This window comes from Orussus abietinus, unplaced genomic scaffold, assembly GCF_000612105.2.
Source record: "Orussus abietinus isolate OABI.00-Male unplaced genomic scaffold, Oabi_2.0 scaffold32, whole genome shotgun sequence".
Lineage (NCBI taxonomy): Eukaryota > Metazoa > Arthropoda > Insecta > Hymenoptera > Orussidae > Orussus > Orussus abietinus.
The window spans coordinates 401,311-422,286 of NW_019394330.1; the positions used below are offsets into that span (position 1 = coordinate 401,311).

At 44.5% G+C, this 20,976-nt stretch overlaps 1 protein-coding gene across 2 annotated transcripts in view; it reads right to left on the reverse strand.

Moving 5' to 3' along the window:
* The window catches only part of LOC105703912 (delta-sarcoglycan), a 126,398-nt gene that overhangs the window by 33,439 nt on the left and 71,983 nt on the right, over positions 1-20,976 (reverse strand). The window contains exons 1-2 of one of the 2 annotated variants that reach the window (XM_012432696.1): positions 19,383-20,059; positions 16,295-16,350 (exon numbers count right to left, since the gene is read on the reverse strand). In XM_012432696.1, the coding sequence (XP_012288119.1) occupies positions 16,295-16,350; positions 19,383-19,451 (125 nt within the window). In that variant the 5' untranslated portion in view covers positions 19,452-20,059. Of the gene's footprint in view, positions 1-16,294; positions 16,351-19,382; positions 20,060-20,976 lie in introns of those variants that run through there. The other variant, XM_012432697.1, reaches the window with a different exon arrangement.

The window sequence follows — 20,976 nt, forward strand, 5'->3', positions numbered from 1 at the left end:
TATGAAACTCTCTTTTATCCATGATAGTGCGAGCTTGCCGCTTGGGGGATTTACATGGGACGAAAAAGTGAAACACTGGAGAGTTAGAACGGGAGGGGAGATCATCCTCCTCAGTCTTCACAAACTGAAAGTGGAAACGAGATTGGCGCGTTTCGTCTTTTAGTTTCCTTTTCAGTTCAAATCTACTCGTGGAGTGAGATTAACAGCAATGTGAGATTGGTGTATTTCATATTCCCGTTTTCCTCACAGTTAGTATAGAATTACTATTACAAATGCAATCCAATTCATTTGCTAGGATGCTATATCACTCTTTAAGTCGTATCATGTTCTCGAAAATAATGTTAAATTTAATTTACCGATTATCACTCACTGTGTAACCGTTCGACGGGACAACGTTTTTCTATAATGGAAATGAAACTCAAACCAATGGCCTAAAAAATGTAGAGGTTTATTTTTTGCAGTTCAAGGACAGACTAGTTATAATTATAAAATTTGCGCTAAAGAAACTTCGGATTTCTGATCGAGAACGTGTATTGATTGAGAACAAAGTAGTCGGTGCGAATTATCTGAAACTTCAACACTTGATTATGGAGGCTCTAAGGAAAAACGCGATGCTCGTGAAATTTCATTTTTCGAAAAAAAGAATACACGTCTTTTTTTTGGTCCTCCGAGATGAATACAAATCTTTAGTTCGAAATGACTCCTCAAATGTCATTTTTATATTCCCTTAGAGATAAAGCGAAATATCCACGAAGTGCATCGAGCGGTCGTAGCGATAACACGGTATCTTGTCTTCCTATTAGTTGACCAGTCGGCCGGGACGCTAGGTATTTATTTAATAAAATCCCCTTCGGGTAAAAGCCTCTTGCTTATCAGAGGGCGAAGGAGAGAGAGATGCCGAAACAGCAGCCACGGGAACACTAAAGAATTTCTTTACGCTTTGTATGCTCTTCCTCTTGCTCTGCTTCAGCTTCCCTGCCGTTCCCTTGTGCTCCCTCCCCGTTTTCACCCCTACATGTGTATTCTTTCAGTCTCCCGTAATGTAAACAAAATGTATGGTCTTTGTGCGGAAATATCGCGGGGGCGAATGAACGCGCGCAAGTCGATTCAAAAGAGGCCGAATTTCCTTCCTCTTGATATTATTGTGAATATTTTAATCGATATCACCGTGAATATTTTAATTGAACACATTTTGTGGAAAAAAAATTCTAGAATTACGTGTCAAGGTGATATGAAAGTGTGATATATACGTACCAAAAAGTGAAAATATTTATTATTAGCACCTTAATGATAATTCATTTCTATGACAACTCTACCGTGCTCGATCTTAAACCAGATAAATTGACACATCTTCCAAGTTGGGATTCTTTAATAAGTACAAATTTTATATTTTACTATGGGGATTTCTTTCATTTACAACGCGTTCATTTTCGCGTATAAAATCTGAATAGCTTTTACCAGAATTCTTTCCTCTTATCTGGCTCTTATTCCAGTCCCTTCTCTTTCTTCTTATGAGTCGTTCAAACCACTTGACTTTTTTTTCTTCTCCTCCCTCGATCGAGCACCCTCGATCCTCTAAACCATTTGCCCTTAACGTACTCTTTTTTAAATGCGACCCCATTTGCCGACCGTCTTAAATAAATCGAATATCGACGTGCCGGTGCCAAACCGAGCACGTCGCTGCACCGTCAAAAGGAAAAGCTTTTGCCCAAAATGCCGAAAGTGGATGTCCCGAAATGCTTCCTATGTGAGATGCTAGCCAAAGCTTAAAGGCGTACCAATCTCATTCCGTTTGGAAGATGCAACAAATTTTCAAATTTCGGTCCTTTGCATATATCTACGAGGGAAATGGACTAAACAGTACATGCATGTACTTATTGTCCTAGCTCAGTAACGCGTCACAAATATTTTCAAATATCAAAATTTGTAACTAAAGTCCGTTTCACTTCACCATTGACGTAAATAATTTTAACATTAAATCATGTTAACAGATCGTGATAAATTTTTTTAATTAATTAGATTCATGTTTAGGAATTAAAATCTGCATGGTGGATTAATTATGGGAATTTTTCATTTTTTTCTGATGACTGAAGTGCATCAGACTAGCCTGGAAAAATTCCACCCTGTTAGGAGGTGCGCATTAACATTTAAAGCCGTATATTTAATTCCATCGCCATTAAACCGTGTATTATATTTCTCGCCACAAAATCGTATGTTTCATTCCATCGCCATTAAACCGTATATTTCATTCCTCTGCATAAAATTGTTTATTTCATTCCATCGCCATTAGGATGGGCCCTTCTAACGTGCTTCGACATTAAGGCGAGAGCGGACGTTCTCGTTGTTCCTCTCTCGTCCCGTAGATGTCGCTCTTATCCAAATTGCGGCTAAAGGTTAAGGAGGTTGATACTCGAGGCGCTCGTGGAAGCTAGGATGGGAAAAAGAACGAGTAACCCGACGGGGGATGTTGCGCCATTAACGTTTTAAAGAGTTAACGAATTTATATACACGGCGCTACCTAATTACTACGTTACGCCCCGACGTGTCAGGGCATGGAAATAAAACCAACCGCTCCTGGTAATTGAAAAGCCGACAAGGAGGGAAGCAGAGTGTGCAGGAATGTAGCCAGAAGCAGGGTAAAATATTCTTCGCAAAATGGCGCCCTGGGTTGGCGTGCCGGATGGGAGATCAATTTCAGAAAAGGTAGAACTGCATTTCCCGAGTACACTGACGTTTTATCAACGTTCAACACCTTTTTCCCGCACATACACTGAATTTCACTGAATATTCAATTCGCTTCCCAACACTTTTTGATTACGTACCGTGCGAAGCTCCTTTCCATCCCAATCGACTGAATGGTTAATTCTTCGATAGGCACCATTTTGGCTAATCGATTGCTCGGTAAACGATCAAGTTTCCTTTACCGTACAATGAATCCATGGAATCGGTTGCAGTGTTTAGGAATATCGTAATCGAATATCGTTCGCGATTTCTCATTCCCATTTCTCATTCATCGCCAAGGCAGAATTTGTCCACCCTGCGAACAAAGAACTTTCTCCGACAGCGACGCGAACACTTTGGCTCGGGTCCTAAAATACAAACATCGTCGCCAAGTTCACTGTCCCATATACGCAAATAAGCATTCATTATTACCCGAAAACACTGGCGGGAGTTTTCGTTAAAGTTAGCGCGAGATCAGCCCCACTGTAGTGCAAGTGGAAGGGAGTTAGCGACGGCCTTTGGGGTGGTATCGGCCCTCTTCTGGACGTCTTAGCAGGGGGCGGAGGTCTCCAAGAAGTCGGCAGGAATTCGGCGTTAAATCACTGACCGGGCGTCCCGGATTATTAAACAAAAGGTCCTCGGCGGTGCCTCGGCGGGCAAGGTTTCAAACTGTAGTTTATTTAGTTGAAAAGTTAGCCGCGCCCGCCCCCGTCTCGCCCTGGCGCGTGGTATAGGTCATGCACCTGCGGTGCGTCCTCCCTTGTCCTCGCCGGTGTCTCGCCCCTGGTCCGTATCAGCATACCGTGCGAACTTTATCTTCCGTCGGTTAAAACCAGAACCATCCAGCGGCGCCCCTCGGGCCCTCCGAGGCGCCATCATCCCTCCCGACGTGGCCTCCCAAGGGAATAAGAAATATGAGAAGTACTGACGCGTGCCCGTCCCTGGGTCTTCGGGTGGCTCCGAAAGTTTCGCTTGCAGCTGCGAGAGCCTCGCTCCACCTTGATACGCTTACGATGGATCGGATAATCTCGTTACCGGTCCCCAACCCCTGAGAGGCCGCAGCCCTCGGGCGTCCTGCCCGTCGCGGCGCCCCAGAAGGCGTCGCTTTCGAATTCCGCATCGCCGGCAAGGCCAATTCTTTCCCCCCTTTTGTCTCGTACGCAAAAATGCGAGGATGTTGGACCCAACCAGGGTTGTAAAGCCTGATCTTGCGTACGCAAAGATGCGAGTATGTTGGACCCAACCAGGGTCGTAAAGCTTGATCTTGCGAGCGACAGTTCCTAATCGCGAACACTTTTGGTGGACAACCCTCCGCGCCAAGTTAATATTGCAAAGTTGGTTAGGATTGAGGTGGAATAGATAATACACTAAATTTAATGGATATCAAACAGAGTATGTATTAATAACAAATTACGACGTAAGGTGATATGGAAGGGTCATTCTATATATCAAAACGTCACGCTTTCATATCACCTTAAGCTTTTAATAGGAATCGGACTCCTCCTCGTTGAAGCTCTCCGATCAACTCCCAGACTCTGAGCGCGAAATTCGACACTTTTTCAAGCCCTTCAGAGTTACTTTGCGAAAGTGAGAAAGGACCCAGAGAGCTGGGAGTGAAGCAAAGAATTCCCTGCTTTGGCTTTGTCTCGTTGATCGTTTGACGGAAGTTTCCAATTCTGAATTTTAATTTATTCCCAAATGAGACACGTAACGCCGTATAGGTCTTAATCAGAAATGAAGGTTGATTTTTCGCCCCAAATACTAGGCACGTGCCCAGCACCTTGACGCGTTACTAAAGGGAGCGATATCACTTTTATCGTTGGTACCATTTCTAGCCGGCACTCGATTAACGTGCTTACATTATGCAACTTTTTATCGAGAAGTTCACCGCGGTAGACAAGCGAGATGTACATTCCCGAGAGGGAAGAATTCTCGCGTTAACTCGAGCAGATTGACGAGGTGATTCCCCATGAAACAAGTTATGAGGAGAAGTTAAAGATGGCGGGACACGTCGATGAGATAGGGCGCTCTCGTTTCCCGCGGTAAAGTTGTAAAAACTTTCTGGCCGTGTTTAAAGCTCCTAATACCCGGCAACGAATCGTGCTTGCGCTCGTCGAATCTCGACGAAGTGCAAACTCGAGTATGCCGCAACTGGAAGTGTAACAACATCCCTTCTAAAGGAACATTCAACCCTTTCGCGTTGGCCATCCCCCACGGCTTGGCGTTACAAAAGAACAAGACACAACATTCCCAACGAGTTTGTATTACAATTTGAAGTAGGTATCCCCTCGATTCCAATCCATATTTTTGCTTGAAAAAATTCCGAGTGACTGTATATAAATCTTAATAAATATATCGTAAAAATTCCAAGATGGGGGATTTTCATGGTTCGTTAGGAAAAATTCACGAAGAACGGGAGAAAATACAGTCGTCACGCGGTACGACTGTCTTAATGACAAAAGTATAATTATATCGGCGGCCAATTTTATTCCATGTTAATTTCGGATTTCATAAAAACGAGTTAGCGGACGTAGCTACGCTTTAATGTTGAGATCTGTCGAGCTACTTGGACTTCTTCGTCCTAGTTGGACCCCCTCGGATGCAGGACTCGCATCGGGGAGGACTCGCTCAGATTTCGATTCCAGGGTGATCGCGAAGCTCCCAGAGCGCAACCGTGCTCCGAAGGGCCTTCTCTATTAATCTCTCAGCCGTCGTCAACAAATCGCGAGGTCCCGCTCGGCGTTACGTGATCTCGTAAAAATGTTAATGGCGTCGAAGCAGGGACGAGGGCAAGCTCGGCTGCCGATACACATCGAGAAGGACCCGGGTGGGCACCGGGGGTAGGTATCGGGGAGAAGGAGGCAGTCTGTCGTTGCGAAGTACGTGGTGCCACGTACGAGAGGAATGGAGGCCGAGTCTCCTCCACTTCCGCTTTTTATTTCCTCTCCTCGCGCCACCCTCCGGGAACTCTTAAACGCCATTTGTCCCAACTTTATTGCGCCACGTAACACCCGGGGTATCAACACCGTTGTTGATGACGTCCATTTCGAGCGCCGGACCGAGCGGAGGGACTTAACTCGCCCGTGGCCGAAGATAGGTCTTATGACTCTTCCCGAAGAACAGATCGCATCCCTTCGAGCTAAGTATCTCAATCCAGGGCTCGATTATCCTGATTTTTACGGTTCCTCCACCCCGAGTCTTAAGGCGATGTGAAAGAGTCAGCATAATACATATCTGAGTGGTCAAATAGTTTGCGAAAGTATTCCCCGATTCGTTTCAGATTTCACCACGTGAATATAGCCCTAAACATCTATAAACAAAATGAAACCAAAAAATTGAAATTTTGTGGGTATCAGGATGTTTGCTTTTTACCCACCATCGCCCATTTATCTCTCTCCCTGATAAAGACAAAAGACTTGCACTCCATCGGTTAGGTCATCTAACGAAGTTACCGCGTTTCGGAAAATTAGGCAGGACAGGATCAAGCGAAACTAGGTGAAAATTTGCGAGGTGCAGGGAAAAGTGAGTAAAAAGTGTGCAAAGAGCGAGCGGAACGAAGATAACCAGATTTGGCTCGGCAGTGGACGCGAAGAACAGGAACGAGAGCGAGGACGAGGACGAGGACGAAAACGTGAACGCGATCGGAAACCAGGGGGTGATATCGCTCGCAGAGCCGGAAGGGTGGAAGCGATGGAGGTGCAGCCTCGCCATTTCGAAATGCACTTACAGTTACCGGGTTACCCGGCGGTAACGCTCGTCCGGGACAGTAATTTACCGCGTAAGAGTTGGTACGAGGTGCAAGGGCGCGGAGGCCCAGAGGATCTCCACATTTTGGCACGGGACGAAGGTGGAGGTTATCTTTCGATTCACCCTCTCCGTATTCCCATAGAAATCACGGTCCCTGAGCCCCGTGTAGGTGCGACGTGGTTGCACGTAGGTGCACGTGTGATGCGTGGGAGGATCAGGGAGGTCCAGGGAGGACCAGGGAAGACCAGAGGAGCCCGGGGACTACGCCGAGGAAGATAGGAGGCGATACCTCGAGGTTGAACAAGGTATTTAATGCCTGGGGATGATAATGCAACCCCCCGAGAGCCTTTCCGTTTCGCGTGAGCACGACAACCACATCCCAAGAGCGCAGGTGCTTGACTGTATCCTTTGAGAGATGGGAAGCACAAGAGGAACCAAGGATGTTGAGGACTGATCAGCTACTCCGGAATTTTTCAACAAGTTATCTGGGATGTCAGGGATAACTTTAGAATTAGCATCATATGCTGTAGGGAACTTCCTAGTTCGACTAAGGAATGAACGAAAAGCCGTAGTTTGTCCAGCAGACCAGGTTAGCAAAGGGGAGGACACCGTACCGGTGAATAGAGTGACGCCTCTGACGGGGTTACCGAGCTGAAAGCACGGGGAGGACGTCTCGGGGATTTCCCCTCTCGCCTTAGGATGTGCGACGTCATGCGCCGCGACGCATCGCCGCGATTCGCGTTTGATCTGCCTGGGCCGGTTGACACGACCGACGTCGGGAGACGCTTCCGTTTGTTTTCTCGACACCGGCGTTGCCCATGGAACGAGGGCCACGAGATTTCTCAGTTGCGGAAATCCAACCAGGAGAAGCGCCGTCGTAAATGTCGCCAACTTGGACATCGAGGCGTCTAGACGAATTTTTGCGTAATTGCGCTCGATTGCGCTCATTTCGAAATCCAGTTCTGGAAACAGAGAGATATTCGAGAAGGAAACGGAGAAATACCCTGTCGCGGACATGGTCTTCCGTTGAGGTCATGACTGAGTGTTTGGACCAGAAAAATCCTGATAATGATGATGTTGAACCAATGTCACTGAGATTACGTGTTTTTGCGTAATTGCGCTTGATTGCGCTCATTTCGAAATCCAGTTCTGGAAACAGAGAGATATTCGAGAAGGAAACAGAGAAATACCCTGTCGCGGACATGGTCTTGCGTTGAGGTCATGACTGAGTGTTTGGACCAGAAAAATCCTGATAATGATCACGTTGAACTAATGTCACTGAGATTACGTGTTTTTGCGTAATTGCGCTCGATTGCGCTCATTTCGAAATCCAGTTCTGGAAACAGAGAGATATTCGAGAAGGAAACGGAGAAATACCCTGTCGCAGACATGGTCTTGCGTTGAGGTCATGACTGAGTGTTTGGACCAGAAAAATCCTGATAATGATGTTGAACTAATGTCACTGAGATTACGTGTTACATGGTCGGATAGGACGAATCCAGTTCTAATTTTTCGAACGTGACATTCCAACTAATTCTTCAACCAAATGGTTCTCATGGGGCAAAACTAAGAACAATCGTAAAATCCCGGATGAGATTTCACGACGCGCAGAGGAACATTCGAAATATATTTCCGCATCCCGAAGATGTCCCGTGCAGACATCCTGATGGTACCTCGCAGGTTTCCGTAACCATAAAGATGACATTACCCTTTTGTCATATTTCAGAGGAAGGTAGTTAAAAGATCTGCCGAGTCGTTAATAACGTCTCAACGGTCTCAACCAAGCAATCCCTAGGAGTTGTTCCGATGCTCATCTTCCAGCTACGGAAGGACGCCGTTTGTTGCTTGTACTTCGAGAAGTTCGCTCGGTGCCGCGTAAACGTCGGCCTAAAGTTTCCGAGTGTCTGTCACTCCACCTGTTGACAGGTGTCGCGGGTCTGCTCCGGCTTTCCAATGAATTCCCAACTCTGCGAGATGTAATTGCCGAGTGGGTCTCGACACGTGAATTTTTGAGACTATGCCACACAGAGTCAAACGCCCGTTTCCGAGATGCGCGTCAAACAAAATTAATTAAGGGTAAGCAACAATTGCCCTGCATAAAACTCGGACATTATTCCGTCCGGCGAGTATCGGGAAATGTTCGATTCTTGCAACGAGATTCTTTAGATACCTTTGATAAAATATGAGGAAATGAATATACAGATTTTGACAAAAAGATGCGAGAAAATGCATCTGGCTCGAGACTTGGTACCGAGTTTCTTGGTACCGAGGGAAACAAAATCTTCTCGCTAAATTCTGCCGGCAAAGCAGGAGCCGCGATCTGCCTCCTTGAAACGAATAGCCAGGATTCTCCGAGGTTCGAATCATTGGCGGGTTGGATTTATTCCCGCTTACATTGAGACACGATCGTTTATATTCCAGCAATGGAAGTACGTTCGGATCCCGCTTCGAGTCGCAATTCTGCAGTCGACCCTTCGTTTCTGCGATTCGAGACGTCAGCGGGACGAGTGGAGGAGCTTTCGGGATTGGATGTTAAAGCATTGGTGTTCCTTGCACTACAGTGGGACGGATCTCGCGCTAACTTTAACGAAAACTCTCGCAAGTATTTTCGGGTAAGAGTTCCTGTCACTCGTGAAATTTCACTTTTCATGAAAAATGTTGAAACTGCCCATAAACAAATTTTTAAAAAATTGAAATTCTATGGGTTTCAGGACCTCCCTTAAGTCTCTATACTCCCATGGTCAAGTTTGAAACGATTCGATGCGCCCAGTTCGGAGAAAAGTTTCATATACGAGACCTCTTTGTCGCGACTTTCACATAGTCTTAACAACTGGTACTTCTCCGACTATTCCCGAATAAAAAGACTCGGGACTATAAGGATCGCTCCGTATAATTCATCCTGCCCCGTAAAACCGACAGCTCGCTGCATTTCTACCTTATACAGTCTCGCGTTTTACAGCCATGACTTTTTCATCTTCGCAGGAAGCACCGGCCGGGTCCATCAACAATGGGTCTCCTACGGCCTCCGTCTTTGTTTTTTTCCCTTTCTTTTTATTTCGACATCTTGCCAATATATACGCCCATGGGAAGCGTCCTGCCCTCCGGGAGGAAAATGGAAAAAAATTCTCAATCTCTGACGACTTCCTCTGGCGAACACGTGCGCCACCCTGGCTTCGGAGAAGAGGAAGAAGCTGATGGAGGCCGAGGAAGGGCCCAGGGAAGAGTGCGGGAGAGAAAACGTCGAGGATCCCGAGGGAGAGCACGAAGGGCGCGGAAACGACTCGTCGGCCCTCGTGATTGGTACATTCGATTTGCATCGGAATTGTAATCGGGCGACACATGCCACGGATTGGCAGCCCTCACCAGCTCCGAGCGATATGGTTTCGTATGACGGCGAGTCTGCGGACGAGGGACAGATTCTGTTTCCAGATTTCCCGAAGAACGGAAATGCGTCACGTCAAAGTGATATGAAAGGGTCAATCTATGTATACATCAGAGAAGTTGGGGAAAGTATACCCCGAATTGGGTGTACCGATTCGTTTGAAATTCTACCACGGGAATATGGAGGCCTTAAAGTACGCCCTAACCCTCATGAAATTTCATTTTTCACAACAAATTTATTTACGCGGGCACGTTTTCGATGTTTTACGCTTCTTGGAGGCTTAGAGTCGAAAATGAAGATTAATATCGATGTTCTGTTATTAACCGTTAGTTGTCATTACATTATACAGACATATGTTTATCATCCAAAGGTTTATGGGAAAGAGAAGTCATGGTGCTTTCGCATCTCCAAAAATTGCAATTTCCGTGGAAATGAAATCCACGGTTAAAAAATGCCCTCGCTACCGTAGTCACTTTTTCACGGTCCAATCATTTGTGGGGTGGTGGTGATGCGATTTTTCGGAAATATCGTGTGCATTCATATTAATTCATAAACGAATGCGGACTTTTAAAGCCCGAAATGCTGTGCGGATATAATGCAATACGACACCTCCGGCAGATGCGAAGGGATATGGCGAATATTTTTGTAGCCTTCAATAGCGGGCGCTATTGGACATTCATCGGAAATATAAAATATAAATTTCATGACGTCGGGTGTCGTCATAAAATTTCGAGGTAAAATAAGTAGCCTTATTCCTTCCCCCGATGATAAAAACGGTATTTTCGAACTCATAGATGGGTTAGGTAGCGTCGGGACTACCGGCCAAATAAATAAACGGACGCCTCGAAAGCTCGCGTACTAAATTTTCAATTGCAATTCGGAAGTTTCCATCGCTTGCGAAAATCTGATTGCGAACTGATGCGTCGTTCAGGTTGACCCTTTCGGCGTGCTCAAAGCCCTCGTTAAACGCTTTGGAATTTCGCGCAACGGCACGGCTCACCTACGTCGTTTGAAATGAAAACCCCCGTAAATTCGACGAATATTTCGGATTCGCATAACAGAGGCGAGCCGCGAATGCGAGCCGTCCTCCAGATCGGTTACGAGATCCACGGTGGAGGTTTTACGGTAATACTAACAATGGGCCAATATGTAGAAAATACTTAATCGGAGTAATTGCTACCGACTGCGAGTAAAGTTCCAGGTGTGGCATCGTTACGTTACGTCTTCATGAATTACACGATATTAAGGCATGAAATTTATAATTTAACTGCGACCTTATGTACTGAATTTTTTTAACAGGGTGGGCTGCAATCCCTATTCGAAAGTGTCAAGTTGCGCGCGACCGGGAAGCTCGGGAAAGGAAAAAAGCGCGGATAAGGTAAGAGCCGGTGGTAGGTACATACAGGTAACATTTCTCCGAGTTATCGGTTTATTTTTCGAATGCAAATATCCGGAATAATCCATACTTTACGCCGAGATGATACCGCGGCTGGCGTCGAGGCGGGGGCTGGCCGGCGTGCGACAAAGTTTGCTCGGGAAGTTTTCGAGTTGGCGGCAACATAAAGAGAGGCTAGAAGAGCGCAGCTCGGGGAAGAAAGCTCGTACCTCAAGCACGAAGAGCGACGGGGGTGGCCTTAAGGCGCCCTCGTCTTCTCGCGAAATGGCATAAGAAGTATTGTTTCAAGCCCGCACGCGTGAGGCGGAGAAAGATAGCCGGCTACTTTCCGCCCCTCTCGCTCGGCCGTCCTCTCCGCCCCATTTTCCACCCTCTCGTGAATTTTCAGACTTTTCCTACGATTTCCCGCGAGTGGCGGGGCGAATTAGGTGCTAGAGGGGAATCAGGTTTTCCAGGCTCTCGCTCCGTTACTCTCATCCACGATTTTTCCGTCTCTCCCTGTCCTCCTCACTTCTACTTTCGTGCACACGCCCCTGCCCGGCTTATTTCTCCCTTTATATTCTCTTACTCCCGCGCTCGGCAACTCTCCGACTGTTCTCTGAATCTTCTTACCCGTGGAAGAAGTAGCGTACGGCTTAAAGGACGGGGAATACAGTCGTTCTAGGATTTTAAAAATATATGTGAGTAATGCAAATAAAGCGATCACTGTGCGAGAGGGAAATTTTGTGTAGCGTTTTGTTGAAGCCATGTTAAGAAGTAGCGTACAGATTAAAGAACGCGAAATACAGTCGTTCTAGGATTTAAAAAATATATGCGAGCGATGCAAATAAAGCGATCACCGTGCGAGAGGGAAATTTTGTGTAGCGTTTTGTTGAAGCCATGTTAAGAAGTAGCGTACGGCTCAAAAAACGCGAAATATAGTAGTTCTAGGATTTAAAAAATATATGCGAGCGATGCAAATAAAGCGATCGCTGGGCGGGAAGGAAATTTCTGCAGCGTTTTGTTGAAGTCATGTTAAGAAGTAGAAGAATTTTCTCTTTCCCTTCTGTTTCAAGCTACTAATTTGTGGACAATGTTTCGTGACGTTTTGCACATTACGTTTACACCCTGATATACTTAAACGATGTTGCTGCGTAATATCGTTTTTAAATGAGACTTCACTCATGATTGAAGAACTAACTAGTCGGTAGCAGTGGTTAGTGTTCGAACAATTGTTGAGAATCACGTTAAATAGCCAATAGGTCATATTTGAGCCTTCCGGGATTTACCCTCCCACTCATCACAATTTTTAGTATCACATCATATACAGGATTATATACGAAATATATTTTAATTATAGCCGCCCTTTATAGGGCTAGCAAAGTCGTTTGTCTTTTCCATTTTCACGAGCTTTTAGGGTCCAGTTGTTCAGGATTAAGGCGAATGGCTTTCCCTTTGCAATCGGTCTTGAGGGGCTTTCATTTCCGGAACAGAGAACTATTGTTATTTTCCCTCTTTCATCGTTTCCTTCACTCCTTTGTTTCCGTGCCTCTTTCGTTGCGTTTCCCAATGCTCGCGTATGTTCACTTTTGGATCCCCTTAATCCTATTTTAAAGTGGACGTATGTAATTCCAGACATGTGGTGCGTCTTGCCGTGAAATCATTGTCCGACTATATTATAATTTTCAATGGGATCGTTAAACGCATGACGATAAAAATAGCGAAATAACGACGAAAGTGTTGCCATATCAACCCATTTCTACATTGTTTAAATGATTCATAAAATTCATAGACTTTTAGTACATAAAGTTGTAGTAAAATTATAAATTTCATATTCGAGAGTCATTTAGTACGCATTGTTTGCTAATTTTTGTGAATAAAACTTCCAACAAGAATGTTATAAAATTATGATATTTTTTTTTAACAGCGTAGGAAAGAAAATCGGAGAGTTGGGGTATCCTTTCGACGACGCGGAAAATCCGCGCCTGAAATAACGCCGACGTATTTTCGTTCAATCTCCGCAAAGATCTGGCAGCGTCAAAGAATGGATAATAGAGAGCGGAGGGAAAGTCTCGTCTTTGGGATATTAATTGAATTAATCGAATTAATATCCCAACCGTTGTTCGATAACGATTAGGGGGTCGCGGGAAAAATTAAACTTCGTTTTTTCCTAAATTGAAAAAAAGTCAAGAACATTTTGCTATACACGGTCTATATATATAATTATATCCGCGAATTGTATATGAATTTTTTTATAAAAACGATTAAATATGAAATATGTAAAACGATGTGTACCCTTTTTTATATATCAAAAGATTGTTATAATGAGCATAATCTTAATTTTTGGAAATATAGTTCCACATTAAAGGATTTATCTATTTCGGATATTTTTTACTCGCTGTATTTGTCACCCGAACCAATACTCAAATCTATAATTGAGACAAGTCGAATAATGTTTATCTAGATCATGTCTGTTCCGTGTCTGCCTTTTCTAATCTGATAAAATATGACGCTACACCCAAATCTATTGACATTTCCCTGTAACTTTATTAAAAGCAATTTTAAATCTACTTTGCGCGAAAATACGATATGGGAACGATACCGGCTCAGATATGTACGTATGACATGACCTTAATCGTATGTAGGCTTACACGCGATCAACACATGACAGGAAGGTCATAAATTTAATCGGTCATATGTCCACCTGTCCAAAACGCGATGATACCAAGTCTATTAACATATTTCCCGGGAAACGTGTTCGATTCTTTTATACCTAGGTTACCTACCAAAATTGCAAAACGATGAAATAATTAATTGAAAGAGTCCTCGTTAAATGGCAGTACTGTCCGCTCCTCGCATTCGTGGTAACATGCGAAATATCAAACGTTTTAATTCATCCTCCGAACCATACCAAACATCGTATCGACAGGTGCTTGATTAATTGCTGTATGTCAGGGAGGAACCTAACAACCGATTAAAATCGCTCATAAAGGTCTGTACCATAACCGAATCATAATGTGTAATTTCGCGACACTCATCCATGCAAATAAAGATGAAAAACAGAAAATAATCGGAAACCGAAAAAGGAGGAGATAAGATATGGCCTGAACTTTGATAGCGTGATCCTCTTGGGGAAGGAAAGTCTGAAGTGGAACATTTTAACTACCGATCAACGCGAGCTTTCAGGGATGAGAACGTGTCTGTTGCCTCTTTCCTCTTTCGTAAAAGCTTCGCAAGAGGAACCTGCCTATCACAGGCAGATCCTAAGTCCTCAAGGAGCTTTCCTTTATAGACACAAGATCCGTTCAACGACCGCGGTCATGTATTGGGCAAAAAGATTTATCGACAAGAACCATCAGCACATATACATAACCAATGAAACTGTCTGGATGAACTACTGGATTATCGAAAAAAGAAATTGCTCCGTTCATTTAAAACATCCAATTGACTCGTGTGTAGTCGTGGCTAATAAAGGAAATTAATTTCCATAAATCCACAGTTGTGGGTTTACTTAAAATTTTGACCCGATATGTGTTCTCATTTTGAAAATATAATCAGAGATACATATCAGGATCAGAGGTGTAGATTTTCAGAAGTTTTGATCCAAGTAACATTAGATGGTACTTATGTTAAAGTACGACCTAATAGTTTTGCATGCGGTAAAAAATGTACACGTGCTCAAATGTCTTTATTTCTGTAATTTCTAATATTTCAAAGAATTTATGAAAATGTCTACATAAAAGATTGTGTTCTTTTTTTTAATGGCTTAAGCGGAAGGGGAAATATGGTAGGAAACATCGGTTCGTAGAATTCATTTCCCGTTCGAGGATAACCAGGTGTAATGGAGAATGAATTGACACGCTCAAATTGGCAATTTGAATTTCCCCTCTCTTCTGCCGTGAGGTAGGTTAGGCAATTCGCTAAAGCTCGCCACCGCATGGGAAACGCAGGTGTTGCGCGAGATAATCGCTCGTATGCTCGCTTCATCCGTCAAACTTACATTTGCCGGGAGCACGAAGGCGAAATTGACCTCAACTGCAATCGGCGCGTAATTACCGACAATTATTTAAAGGGGCACTGGATAATCGGCGCAAGCTCGCGGTTACGACTCGGCACGATTATGGGGAGTACGGCGACGGTGATAACAATAGGGATGAAATAGCTTTACGGCCACCGACGGACACGACTTTGAAACTTTCCTCGATTTTAAATACTTTGTTAATTATTCCATTCCCTTCCTTCTTTTTCTCATTCTTTTTTGGGGGACTCCCGGAAAACTTTCGAGCGAAACCGATGGAATGATCTGGCCGTGATTAAAAAGATCATCCCACAACAGCTCCGCATTTTATTAAAATAATATTTTTATCTTGGTTCTTTTGTCAATTGAAGTATTTGACGGAATACGTCGTTCGTTTTTCGCTTTATAAAGTGTTTACATTATTTAATCATTTGTGTTGTGATATTATCTATAAGGTAGAATCTGCTTTTAATGATTATTTAGAAGGGAAGTAAGAAAAGTATATAATTCTTAATTGGTCAAATGATTACGTAAATGGATTTCCCTGTTAATCGAAAAATTTACCTTAAAATCTGTCATGAAATATCTGTTGTTAATTTACCCGTCAAATTGTAACAATTGTACGAAACTGGTAAAGAAGTCAGTACAATATAGTACAATGCAATAATATTGTTCTTCTCTCAAGCACAGAACAATTATAATATTTCTCAATATTCGTGCGGAACGTACGTGTCGAAATAATTACTCAGTCCTTCCCTTAAGCAATACTTTTTCGCGTTCTCGAATGAACCGAAAAGCGCCCCGGGAAATTCTTTGGAACATTTATGTGAGAGACGTATCGCGGAAGCACGTTTCCCCCTTAACTTTCGGCACGGTCGCGAGAGCTTTATTTTGACGGGCTGCGAAACAATAAGCTCGGCAATGGCCGAAGAGCCGTTCGTTATTTTTACAGAATTTTACGGCCGCTCCTTCCGGTCGCGAGCTTACGGCGGAACTCGGAAAGAAGCGCGGAAAGTGTAAAGAAAGAATTCCCCGCGAAAGCTCGACTTACCTCAACTTTTGCTCCGTGGGCGGCGACTCCTCGGGCGACCTGTAGCTGTTGCCAGTCTGGAAATAGATAAATAATACTCTTATCATAATAGCTCCGCCTCCGTACGACGCTACTTTACCATGCAAACAATTATTCTCTAACTTATCCGTATATTACCGTAAAATAATTTCCCTCGACAATTCCTCAAGAAAGCCCTTATCGTAGAACACCAAAATTCGCAGCCTCAAATACGATTAAAATATCCTATTATCCCCCAATTATCAAATTTTAATTTCTCGAGTCTTACTTCGATTTCTTTACAATTATTGCACGAAAACGACAGATGGAGTACGGCATTTAGTATAATACTCAATATAATTCGACACTTATGTACTAAAAATGTGTATAAATTTTATGAATTTTTTTAACAGTGTACGGGAACGACAGGACAATTAATTCCCTTCGTCCATTAGGTTTTTCCTCTCGGCTAGCGCAATTCGGTTTTCGGCACAGTGCCCTAAAGCTCGGTGCAATAATAACTAGTAGCCGTAAAACCTAACAACGACACGGTGTTCTTTTTCGAGCGATAATGGCGCACTAGGGGCATCGTTAACGCGCAATGCTCGGAATAGATCGGTCCACGCAACAGTAAAAGTCTATCGGCACTTCGGGGCTATAATTAAACCATTAATGTGCGAACCTGGACGTATCACGAGCTTATAGATCGCGTCGACGAAGCGGCCATAAACGCGGCGCTTAATGTTGTCAACACTCGAGAACGAGTACCCACTACAGGGCGCGATGAAAGCGTCGCGATGCGTGTATTGCGTCGTGTAAGCACGCGCGCAAAGTGTCGCGATATGTGTGGCCGTCGTTTTAGATCGATTTACCCCGATCGGCATCGATATTCAATCCTGTGACGTCAGTGCTAATCGCACCTGCTGAATTGTGTCGTAATCGAGACTCGTTTCTTCTTGCCCCCGAGTCGAAAGCTCCGAGCTTACGGCTTTTACGGGGAACTTAATGCGAAGCTTCGGCGAATGTGTTTTCAATGGGAGTTTACCCGAGTTTACTTTCATTGGCCGGAGTATATCGCTAACTTGGCAATTGGTTTAATTGATGTGTTCGGTCGAGACTGATTTGCGTATCGATCATTGACATTATGTACTGTTTAATAAAAATAAGAAATTAAGTGTTGAGGATTTCTTAACGTCGAGGAAACCCATATATTAATATGTATACATCCACCTGTACACCCCATTTGCACATTAACCATCAAGAAACAATTCGATGAACAAACGTATTTAAATGAGACGAGGAGGAATAATGAAACTTGAATAAATCGGTCAACGAGTCAGGAAAATTTCCGTGCTCGGGCTGTAATAACGTGCATTTAAAAAGACTATTTTTCCTCGGTAGCAAGGACGACCGTCGAGAGTGTAAAGCAACTCGAATTGGTGAATTTTTTACCAAATGGACGGCGCAGCCCGCGATTAACCGCGCAAAAAGTATGGCCACTGTTACAAGAAATAATTTAACGGCGGGCTCGGCGTTCACTTTTTAATTTACTCCTTGCAAAGCCCCGGTACAGAGGGTCCCTATGTAAAATGCTCGGTACCTGTCGTGCCCCGGCGGAACGCACTACTACATCAGCAGCCGGGAATTACCTTCGCGGAAAGCGGAAATTTTCCGTGTCGATCCTTTCATAAAATCGCTCGTTAGCGCTCGTTTTCACGGGGCGTTACTGTGAAGTCGTACTTCATTTTACTGTCGATGCCCTCGGTGCGGCCAAAATGTCCCCAACCAGCTCCTGGCCGTTCAACGGCAAACACGAAAGTGCGTGGCGCGTTATCGGCAACGCAATTATATTTGCAATTGGCGGCTAGCACGACGCCGGTTACGGCTGCAATAATACAATTACTTTACGAAACAATAGCTAGTCCGTATAGTTCGATTAATACCCATACTCCATTAACGCGACGCCGTTTCTCGAAATCATGGTCGTTACTTGACGTTAGGTCGGGGACGTTTTTTCCCCCAGACTATCAGGAAACACTGCGGGAGGTAATTATCTCTAGATAATGTGTAGGTATTACCGTAATGGCATCATTCGACCGTAATACGCTGCTGACCAAAATGATCGTACCATGTAACAATAAAAATCCCGCAAATGGGAGAGTAACGTGAATTACTTAGAATAACGTAAAGAGACGGTGTCCGCTCATTTTGCATTGATACATATTTAATATCAAGCAATAGTAGGTACCGGTAATCATTTTTCGCTAACGCTAGGAACGCTGTCTTATTAATACTCAATTGAGACTTTTTGGCTGATTGAGTTCAAGAGTTGTATTATACGACGTTCTTATAAGTAGCCATTAAAATGGAAAGGGCAAACCGCACGATATGGTCCCATAAAGTTAGTAGATGGCTTTCTTGGGGTGCAACACTGGTACTCCAGGATAAGTGATATCCGATAACGGAATTCATCGATACGGGAGAAATAGAATCTTTCTATTCTTCTATGCTTTATGTTATTCGTTTTCGGAGGAAAAGGTTGTAAGGAAATGGTAGGATTCCGTCGTTTCGAGGGTAGTATCTCATTGAAACGGCGTCGTTATTGCAACCTCGAAAAATATAGACGTCTCTTACAAAACGGTCAATACCATCGCAAGATTACGTGACATCGCTTATGAACGGATTTTAATAAAGTTCTATAAATAACGATACCAGCCACAGTCCTTATTGAAGGAGAGAAAAAATTCCTGAAAAATTTGAAGGAATATTTTGTAACGTTGTTTAAAAAAATATGACATTCAATTCCAATATCGTCCGCGTTTAGAGAGAAAAAGGTATCATTTATGTAAGTTATGAAGTATACACTATTTATAGCAATCTACCTAGACAGGAAAGTCTAGACATTTTATACTTCTCTTTAGAAGAATATATCCGATTTAATCATGTCCACGATAGTCGATAAAAGGATCCGTTCTCAATTAAATTTCATTACGACATTTCCATCGAAGCAGACCTACATCGAAGATGAGTTAAAGACTACGAGTGGAGTAAAAAGCGCTCTGTATTGCACTTAGCAAAAAAGAAAACCCACCTGTGGAACGAAGTCGTCTTCGCCGCCGTCCACCCCATCGCCAGCGAAATTCGATCCGGAATTACACATCGGCTAAAACTTCTCCGTCCGCACTTAGTCTAACTCTCGGCAGAGCCATTCCTCCGTGTCATTTACTCCGAGCGCATTTTCCTTTGCACCTCCGCTTTCAAAACTATCCCGTACACAGAACCACCCTCTTTACATCAAACAACCATTGATGCGCCAGAAAGGAACAATGAACCGGGCCGGAACAAAGCACTCCAAGATTGCGCAACGCAGAGCGGAAAAATACCGCGGACAGAATGTCGCGGTTAATATCACGGCACAAAAGAACTTCAGCGGTACTTAGGGCGGCGATGGAAAGCCCCGGAAGTGGTGATACGAGGTCCTCAAGCGAGATAGGTGAGTGCTCGTAAGCCAAAGGATAAACCAATCCCTAAACTCACTGCGAGCCGATCCTTCTCCGACTTTGGGGGCACTTCTTGGCGAAAAGTCTCTAGGACGGCCGTGTGTCTTGCCTAGGAGCTTCTGAAGCCAGTTCCTCGGGGAGAGGGGAAATATGACACGCGAGAGGAGCCAGATGAGAAAGACGACGACGGCGAAGAAGAGTTAGAAGACGGCGATGTGTCTCCTCGGGCTCGAAATACTCGCCTTGCAGTTTCGGCTATAGTGGCCAGGAGTTAGCGCGAGGTCCCAACTGTGACCAAGCCGTGCCTGGCCTCGGAGAGGAGCACGATGGAGGAAGTACGGGGAGGAAGAGGTGGAGAACGACGTGGAACACCGACTGGAGCACCGTGTGCGAGGTGTTCCACGATGTAGAGCCCGCCACCACTCTTCGAGCTCCGCCGACCCACACGCGGTGGTGCTCGCTATTTTCGTCGTTCCCGCCGTAGTAGCCATTTATTTACCGGTAATTAGGCGAGTTTAGCTCGGCTCGAATGAAGAGAAAGAGGATTCCTTGCGGGGGGAACGCGATAATTGTCCATCAGCTCAAAATACTTGAGCTCTGAACTGGATTACGATGGCTCGTGGTAAATGACGAGTGGTGTACGACTTGTAGGAAACGCAATGTATGGTGTATGGTCTTTTTTCCTTGGAAAGGGATGCAGTTGCAATGTTGAACCGTCATTGGCGACGGGATTTTCGGTTTTCCTTCTTTCGAACTGTTTGACAATGGGCATGGCACTCTAATTAGAAAGCGTGGCTGCACCGTTCGCGATCAAATGTTCCATCAGTTATGTTTCAAGCTGCGTCGATCCAATGAAATGATTCAGCAGGGTGCACACACGGTGTCGAGTACAACCTGCAGTATCGAGTGCATGCACAATGTCGGGGCCAATTTGTTCCACAGAGAGCACGCACAACGTGGGTCACGGGACGAAATGTGGAGAAAATGGACGTAGGGAGGCACCGTGTACGGAGGTGTGCCACATCGTGGAAACTGCTCCCACTTCTACATCGCACCAGCTAGCGACCAACGAGAGACGCTATTTTCGTCGGATTTCGTCGGAGTAATCTCTTTTATTTTCCCTCGAATAATATAGCCGGCCGGCGGCGCTCGAGAAGGATTTCTCCGAGATCCTCGAGAGATCGG